At 42.0% G+C, this 9206-nt stretch overlaps 1 protein-coding gene across 1 annotated transcript in view; it reads right to left on the minus strand.

Moving 5' to 3' along the window:
• Positions 1 to 4255, minus strand: part of bco1l (beta-carotene oxygenase 1, like) — a 5336-nt gene extending 1081 nt beyond the window's left edge. The window contains exons 1-9 of the mRNA XM_076094882.1: positions 4192 to 4255; positions 3392 to 3520; positions 3160 to 3289; positions 2873 to 3020; positions 2636 to 2783; positions 1398 to 1618; positions 476 to 742; positions 295 to 400; positions 129 to 223 (exon numbers count right to left, since the gene is read on the minus strand). Coding sequence (XP_075950997.1) covers positions 129 to 223; positions 295 to 400; positions 476 to 742; positions 1398 to 1618; positions 2636 to 2783; positions 2873 to 3020; positions 3160 to 3289; positions 3392 to 3520; positions 4192 to 4255 — 1308 coding nt within the window. The remainder of the gene's footprint in view (positions 1 to 128; positions 224 to 294; positions 401 to 475; positions 743 to 1397; positions 1619 to 2635; positions 2784 to 2872; positions 3021 to 3159; positions 3290 to 3391; positions 3521 to 4191) is intronic.
• Positions 4256 to 9206: the final 4951 nt, after the last annotated feature.

A 9206-nucleotide genomic window follows, 5' to 3' on the forward strand; every position in this document is an offset into this window, starting at 1 on the left:
GATGAAAAATCGGGAGGATCACCAAGTTGGATTCATCCTCTGGGGAACACGAGTGTTTGAGATATTTCAGTCTGGACCAAAACGGTGGAACGATCGATAGACAGTTCTGGTTGTCGGAGGTGTTTCACCTTATTGGGATGAGGCGACCACTCCATCCTGGAGCCGTAGAAGTATCGGTACTTCTTAGCGTTGAAATTGTAGTTGATTCCCGGCAGCTCCAGACCTGAGGAGGAACTGGTACTCGTTAGCTCGGGAAGGATTAAACGTTCTTAAATCTGTGTGCGGATAACGAACCATCAAACAGAGTTTCTGGCTGGCAGTAGACGGAGCCGTCCTCCCGCATCACCGCCTGGGCCGTCGTGTCCGCCAGGCTCACCAAGTTGGATCCTCTGGGGGCGTCCTGGAGAACCACAAACTGTCAACACATGCGACTCTTAAAAGTCGTCTCGGGTGTGTTTCGGTAGTCGGACTTCACCTTGTGGACGTCGAGCGGCAGGACGAACCTCTGGCACACCGGCGGGGCAAATCTCTTGTTGGTCTGGACGAAGTCGTCGGTCTCCTGCCTCATGTTCCGGATGTAGAACATCTCGTACAGGTTGCTGTTATTGTAGGCGATCAGGTCGAAGACTACGTGGCCGTCGGCCTCGTACGCGTTGATGTGGTGGAAGACCACCAGGGCGTCGCCGTAGAAACGGGTGGACACGGCCCGTCCCGTCTTTCTGTTGACGACGTGGAACAAAGTCTGGGGAAGGAAAAGCAAACGGTTATAATGTCGATCTGCAGACCTGTTGAAGGGTTAGTCAGCGGTATGCAACACACCTGGGTCAGGTGAAAAGCATGTTTTCTTTAAACCATCGCCAAGACGTCACCATTTATCACAGCCAGAAGCTGTAAAACCTTCATTATCGTAAGATCTTCATCTTTCCGAGGGTCCTTGAACACATCATGTGTGACTAACGTTTCCGTCAGAAAAGCAACCAAAACAAAGCCTAAAATAGTGATATTTCATTAAAAACATAATATTCTACATGTCTCATTTAAAATCTCGCCACAAAATAAAGCGTTCACTTGAACCAGATTCTGTAAAAACATTAAATTGTGAGCTCCTCAGTGAAACTATGAAGTCATGATTGATTCATCTGAGACCAACAGTCATGTGACAAAAATGAAATGTCTGAAAAAGTAAAACCCCAGCCACAATTGTAAATAGAACTACATCCATTGTTGGACCACAAGCTCAAACACAACCGACAATAAAGTTCTACATACCACAAGTGTTGCTGGAGGTTTTTTGGGGACACTGTAACTAAACCATAGCCTTGTTTTCCCGTCACAACATCCAGTTTGATTGACTTTAATTGTTTGGAAATAAAGGTCATTGTAAGTGGGGGACTCACGATGTCATCCTCATCAAATTTGAGGCAGCTGCCCCAGTTGACCCCTCTGAAGTAGGCGGTGGCCAGTTTGACGATGTCCAGTTTGAAGGGCTGCTCCACGAACACGATGTAGTTGTCGGTCATGCCGAAGCTGTGGAAGTAACTCGGGAACAGAGTGGAACGAAACGGGATCGAACACACCTGCTGGACTTTCCTCAGCGCCGGCTTCTTGCGCTCTTTATCTGGAAAAAAAAACATCTCAACACTGTAAGTACCTTTATTATTATCGGATGTTTATTGGACTTGTGCAAAAGAAAATTGGGGATTGTTTACAACTCTGGAGACGAACGGCTGGCTAGTTAGCTAGTTAGCTTGTCCCTCTCCTAGCGGTGGGGAGTGAGGTTCAGTGTAGCATTAAAGCATGGTGGAATTAGTAAGCTAGCCAATTAGCCAGTCTGCAAATCTCTCTAGCTTCCACCATGCTTTTGTGCTACACTGATGACAGACAATTAGCCAAATAAGTTGTTACTCTCCAAGCTTTGTAATGTTACTGCTCCATTGCTTGTTTTAGTCGTTTGAGTTGCCGTAAGGTTGTTTACTTTATATGTAAATTAGATCGTCACAATGGCAACGGTGCACATAAAAAATGCGTCCCGCTCCAGGATGGTATGTCAGTTGGTATGTCCGTCTTCTCCTGTTTCTGTGGTTTCATCATTCATGTTCCCCTCAGGATGAATTGCAATAACTATGTTGATCCTCAGACTTCTCATCAGGTCGACATGTTTATGGACAAATTACTGCAGAACTAAAGACATTCATCAGCCTCGGCTGGACTCTGTATTGACTCTTAGTTTTGTTTTCTTTCTAAGAGGCTGCAAGTCTCTTAGAATCCAAACTTTTCCTCAAAATATTACTCCTTTGCTCCTTAATTCTCCATCGAATATTCTTTTATCTGAAACAGAGAAACCAGGTTTCCTGTTTACATAATGTTTTCTGTAGAGACGGTATCTTCTGCCACGCTGCCAATCTTTTAGGACATTACTGATATCAAGTCTGTTTCCAGGACAGTCTGATTGCAGCATCACAAAACAATTTAGATAAGAACGTGACTTCTGGAGCTCAGGTTCAATAAAGTAACTTTATTGCTGTAAATAATCTAAAATACAAAGTTCCCCTGCAGTAAAGACCTCCAGCATCCACATGAACACCAGATCTTTGAGGGTTTTGAAGTGGAATCAGATTCCTGTGGACCACCTTACCTGAAGCATCAGCTGGGACCTTGAAGATGACGTATTTGGGCAGGCCCAGGCCCATAATGGCGGTGCCCATGTTGTAGGTGTTGCCCTCGTCGTCATAGTGAGGGTGAGCCGTCGCCAAGTTCAGAGCGATGTGGTTCCTGTAGTTGATCTAGAATTCGGTGTAGAGGTTGTACAAAGAGAACATGATTCATTTGAGGAAGTATTTGTACTTCGAGGAGGCGACGGAGACCAACTTACCCTGCCGACAGTCTCAAGGGTAGCAGGATCAATCTGGTTCATGTAGTTGACCTCGGAGGAGGCGTAGTAGTCCTGACCGTAGCGGATGATGTTGATCAGGTTGTTATCAGTGAAGTCAGGGATGATGTTGCTGAGGTGTGTGAATGCCCTATAGAGAGTTTGAGAAAAGTCAACCTGTACAACCAATAGATGAACCTCACATCAGCACAGAAGTAGGTCCTGGACGGACGAACACAGATCTGTAAATGCTCTGGATGGACTGAAACAGATCTTTACTTGTTCTGTACCTGGAAAAGATGTTTTTGCAGGGATCCGGGTAGATCATGGTTCCAAACTCGGAGACGACGATTCTGTTGGCCTTGATGTTCCTTTTGTACGTGTCGCTCTTCAGAAACTTACTCCTGTAGGTCACCTCACCTGAAACGGCACCACCTCCAGGTAAAGTCTCACAGCAACCGGTTTAACGTCCCTTCAGTGACATAATGTTTCATGTAAATCTGAATTATTTTCTTTTCTCACCGTTGGCGAAGGTGAAGCTGTGAAGGAGCGACATGCCGTCAAACCAGTGGTTGTACTCGGAGCTGCCCACGGAGAAGAGGCCCGGTCCGTTCCTCAGGAGAGTTCCCTGCAGCCAGGACGGGATGGACCCTGCAGGTCAGAGGTCACACAGGTATTCTACCTCGTTTCCTGTCATTGGTATATTCCTGTGATACCATGACTTAGAGGGGAAACCACAATGTAAACAAGAAGATGAAACAGAATCAACTTATTAAAGATACGTTTCATACCTAGATAAAATAATAACTAAAATACAAAACAATGAAGAAAGAGATCAACTCTCCCCACTGTGATGATCGATTAATGTTCTACTTCATGCATAAATAAATATATATATATATATTATGGAACATTGTCTAATGATCAAGTTCACGATCTGTTGTTACGCCACAGTATTTATTTTAATATTTCCAATACACGTTAATTAAATGTCTCACAGTTTTTCTACAAAACCTATTCATTTACATTTAAATATTTATTCAAAAGGCATAAATAATTAAGCATCACATATTTTCATTTCAACACACATTAAAGTGACAGTCCTGTGTGTATTAAAATATCACATGTATATCTTTTAAACAACAAAACACAAAGCTGCTGCTACAGTGACCTGCAGCTTCAAATAGTTTTACACATAAAATCTTTATATTATTATAAACGTTATATAATCCAGTGACAAACGTTCTGCATCTGAAACTAAATCAATTTATTAACAGCTTATTCAAATGTTTGTTTATAAACCATCTGAGACTCAAACTGACCTTCCACCTGAGCTTTCACCGGCTCGGGAGTCTCCAATCCATTTATTGCAAAAATCGACTGCATGTTTCTCGACCTACAAGCCTTGTGTGTATTTCCCAGAGTGCACCACTTCAGCAAACTGAACACACGGGCCGACAGCAGCTGATCTTATGTAGCCTCCGTCGGTCTACGTGATCATCTCCAGATCTCAGAAAACGTATAAACTTAGTGGATTATGTAACCGCTCTGCTGTGGACTTCACTCTGCTTTTCACAATAAAAGACTGTTCGGTTGGGGGGGGGGGGGGGGGGGGGTCTGACGACCTGTGACCTACTTAAAGCGCCACATGATTACAGTGAAAACAACATGGACTGAGCTTTATTAAGACTACAAAGCTCATTAAGAAACAAACGTACTGTTAACGTTTCTCTCTAGTTTTATTTTTGTCTCATTTTAAACAGCGTTAAGCTTCAGTTCAGACGCTGTGTTTTACTGCGAATCTACATCGATTCATTACCTGCTTGTGCTTTTAATTTGAAAGGGAACATGCTGACACAAAAAGGTGCTGCCAGAAGAATCTTTGAACCGACTGATTATCTGTGAACGGACGATAACGAGCCGGTTGTTCTGACATCTGATCCCACTATCGCCCGTCTGAATCCAGTCTGTCATCAACTATATATATGTATCTATAGACCAGTACATTTTTAACATTTATGAAGTCCACTACAACTACAATATTTACTTTGAACCCATTTATTTACATTTTAAATCTGATTTAAATTACTATCTATCAAAATATTCTCAATGCAGCTGCAACTATCTTATAACTTTTTTTTAAATTAACTATTTTGTCTATAAAATAAAGTCTGTTCAACAGTCCATCACCCCCAAAATACAGCTTACAAGCATGTATGACAATGAAAAGCAGCTGATCCGAAAGAATGTTTGTATTATTATTTTATTAGATTATGTGGATCTTATTTTTAGTTGATTACTAGTTGTTGCTGCTCTAATTATCACATCCATTAACTTCTATTCATTCATATTCTTCTAAAACCTCTTTTATTACATTCTGTATGATAAGTGTTATTTATATGTTTTATCAAATAAGAAAAAGAAAGCCTACTTTTCTCATAGTTTGGTTCTTTTCTGGGGTTAAAGTTTGGATAAAGATGAAATCTTCTTTTAAATGAACTTGTGTATTTCTTTGTTGATTTGATTTGGCTGCATGAGAGTGTGAAGATAAAGTCTGAACTTCAGACTGGTCCACTTTATCTCCTGCTGTGTAATTGGTTTGATCTGTTTCCTGCTTTACAGCCGCTCTTATCAGGAGTTAACTGCTCTGTGACGGTCCACGCCGACGAATAACTCAACCTAGAAATAATAATAGCTGTGATGCTTTTAGGAGGAAGAAGTAACGTTCAGGAAAAAGACTTTGAATCCCGAGAGCGGAGTTCACATCTCGCTCTCAACGTCGAGTCAGCGTTATGACATCATATAAACGACACATGATAATACTACAAACTGATGACATGTTCTATAGACACAAGAACATTGTCGTTGCTGCAACCTACATATTGTAGAAACTCCTGAACCAAAGAAAAGACGCGATTGTGTGAGAGGACAAATGTGTCTGATGCTTTTATTTTGTAGAAAGTCTTTTTACTTATGGGTGTTATTTTGTTTAGTAGACCGAGAACAAAACAATGTTTAGTGGTTCAAGATTATCAAACTGAAAGAGACAAAGATCCTCTGAGCAACTGCTGAATAAAAAGAGAAGAAATCAGCGTCATTGGTCAAAGAAACTGGATGCTTTGATTTAAACAGGAACAGCTTCCTGTTTCAAGAGTTTCACAATAAAAGCAGCCGAGAACGGTCTCTATGGCTCTGATGGACTCCAGACTCACTCTACATCCAGTTCAACAGGATTCTGTCATGTGACACAAACTGTTTGACATGTAAATATACTTTTTGGTTATTATTGACGGAGAGAAGAACATCATCAGCATATCGGCTGATTCAGAACTTTTCAATGAATAATCTATCAAACATTACATTTCACAAAATAACAAAACACATCTAAAATTACAAAGTCATGCTATGATATAATATATATTTTATATATATATATATAATAACAGCAGACTAAATGGACACAAATTACATTTCTTTCTGTCTAAACTACATGAATACTTCATGTTTTTGAACCTTATTTTATTTCTTAAGGAAGAGTATAACATACGGAGCTATGTCTATTACAAGAGTATTGATAAGCTATAATCAGGTGTTCCTTAAATCATCAACCTATCTAACACTGATCTACATCTGTAGCTATATAATCAATAATAATAATATGTAGATTTATGGATTCACAAAGAATTAAACACCACGTACAGATTGGTTTTTGGATGAAAAATGAAGTTTATTACAAACAACGACAGAGCTGTTAGCGGTCAGTTAGCAGCTGTTAGTCCTGTACAAATAACACTGTTTGATTGGTGAGTTGAGTTTGCCGATCGGCAACAAGGCTAGGTCTCAAACAGCACCCTACGCCCTCTGTAGTGCACTACTTTACACCTAAAACCTCTTGTGGTGCACGCTACATCCTCCGTAGTGCACTACCTCCCCATTAGGCCCCTTCATAGTGTGCTATTTCCCTCCTTAAACCCTGCTTAGTGCACTACCATCCTTCTTCTTTAGTGCACCCTATATCCTTTAGAGTCCACTACCATCCATCCTAAAATCTGCATGGTGCACTATATTGTTTCCTAAACTCTTCATAATGCACTTCTTTCCTCTTTACACCATCTTTGTAGTGCACTACCATCCATCCTAAAACCTTTCTGGTGCACTCCATGTTCTCTAGCTGTGACATTTTGTTGAAGACATTGGACCCCACAGACGATACGTTTCTTTGTTTTCTACTCTTTGTTGTTGTTGTTGTTGACATTAACATTCCTGGAAAAGGAAACAAAGGTAGCGTCCATTTTTAAAAGTGTCCTTCACCTCATTAACGCCGCGTTAACGTGTGAAGGGAAAGACGAGTTGCAGAGCGTTCGCGTCATTAAGACGGGATATAAATACTGTGAATAAGTATTTCAATACTTTGAACAACAGACTTGAGGGACATGAATGCGGCGTTAAAGTGCATTTAAGAGCAGCACCCTCAGCAGGCTAAACTCAGGACATTTCTTTCAGCGTGTGAATACATTGAATTTGACTGTGTTGCCCACACGTTTTGTGTTTTCGTCCTTTTTTCTTTCATAACTTTACATGTTTTACAAGTAATAATTTGAATAATGAAAGAGGATTTTAATGCTGTAACAGTGCATGAAAATTATTCTCGTCTCTGAGAATAAACTTAATACAATAAACAATATCACCACAACACCCGACCAGCTGCTGAGCTCCGTAAACAAACATTTTAACCTGCTGAGACGCACAATAACCGGTGTGTGTTGCTCTTTAACGCAACTCGGTTCTCAAAATTACAACCTGCTGAGCTGCATTTTAAGGCAGCGTTCCACCTTAAACTCCTTTTATAGTTTCCTATGTCGCTCCCTACACCCTTCATAGTGCACTACTTCCCACCTTAAGCCCTCTGTAGTGCACGTGACGGGGCTGCGTAGCTCCTTAAGGACCGGGGTGTTGTCTGAGAATGGCACCAGAGAAACAGAGAGAGAGAGAGAGAGGGACAGGTAGAGAGAGTTTTCAGTGTCCAGAGTTAGTGGAGTAGCAGTTGGAGGTCTGGTCTATTTACAGGAACAAGAAATGCATAATATCCAAACTAACCAGAGCTGCATGTACAAGAGGGGGAGGAAGGGAGGAAGGAAAGGAGGAAGGGAAGGAAGGGAGGAAGGGAAGGAAAGGAGGAAGGGCCGGCGGCAGCTCTGGTTCGCTAAAAAGACAAAAAAACTGGTGTCACCGCAAACGAGTCGTCATGGCAACGCTACACCGGGACACCACCTAACTGTCCGTGGAAAAACACACACGGGACGTCGTCAATAACACACACACATTCTCTCTCTCACACACACACACACACACACATACAAACAATATGACAAAACAGTTTCTCTTTTTTTTCTAGTTGAGGTGAAAAACAGCTTCTAATATTCTTAAGTATCATAATCATCAGAGTTAAATCTTCTTCATCGTCATCATAGCAGTGGGGTGTTTGTGTGCAGTGTGTGTGAGTGTGTGTGTGTGTCCTCAGTCTGTTTGTACACACTATTAACAGGATGACACGCAGAGAGAGAGAGGGCCGTTCTGATTGGCTGACGGGTCTTTTCCACCTCTTCTCTTCCAGGAGGCTTTTTATTATTATTTTACTTTTTTTTTTTTAATTGTCTCTCGTTTCAGCTTCCTGGAATCACAGTTTGTCGTCGTCGGTGATGACGATGTGGTCATGTGGTCTCCCTCCCGCTGACATCACGCAGGAGACAGTCTGTGACGTCATCATTGCTCGGGGGGGGCAGTAAACTGGACGGTGACGTCTGATTGGACGAGGCGAGGACTGGAGGCGTGTTTTTGGTTGAACGTTGAGGCACCAGGAGGGAGGAGACTAACGGTACCTGCTGCTGGGACTTTCTAATACTGGCAGGTAATCAGGGTTTAAAGTGTGTCAGAAAACATTCATCATCTCTCAGTTTATGACTGTGGAGCCTGGAGGACGGAGACATCTGTCCCAACATAAGGGTCGGGACCCTCCAAGGGGTCGCAGGGTAGAAAGTTATGTTCGGTCTCTGAAACGCTGGATAGCTTTAGCCCGAACCCTGTTCAAATCGACAGCGGCGAGAAAATAACTGTTCAAATCATCGACAACGCCGAGAAAATAACTGTTCAAATCATCGACAACGCATCCATGATGGTGGCGCTACAGAAAACATCTGGAGTTGTTTAGATATTTTAGGTTGTATTGGACATCTCCACCTTAAGGCTACACCTCTCACCGTCATAAAAGAACTTCCCAGCATGCCTCTGGCCCTGCTACCTTGCAGTATTTTACGTGTGTACTCGTAGTAAACCGGAC

This window comes from Anarhichas minor, unplaced genomic scaffold (genome assembly GCF_050575085.1).
Source record: "Anarhichas minor isolate MPS153535 unplaced genomic scaffold, ASM5057508v1 ptg000018l, whole genome shotgun sequence".
NCBI classification, from domain to species: domain Eukaryota; kingdom Metazoa; phylum Chordata; class Actinopteri; order Perciformes; family Anarhichadidae; genus Anarhichas; species Anarhichas minor.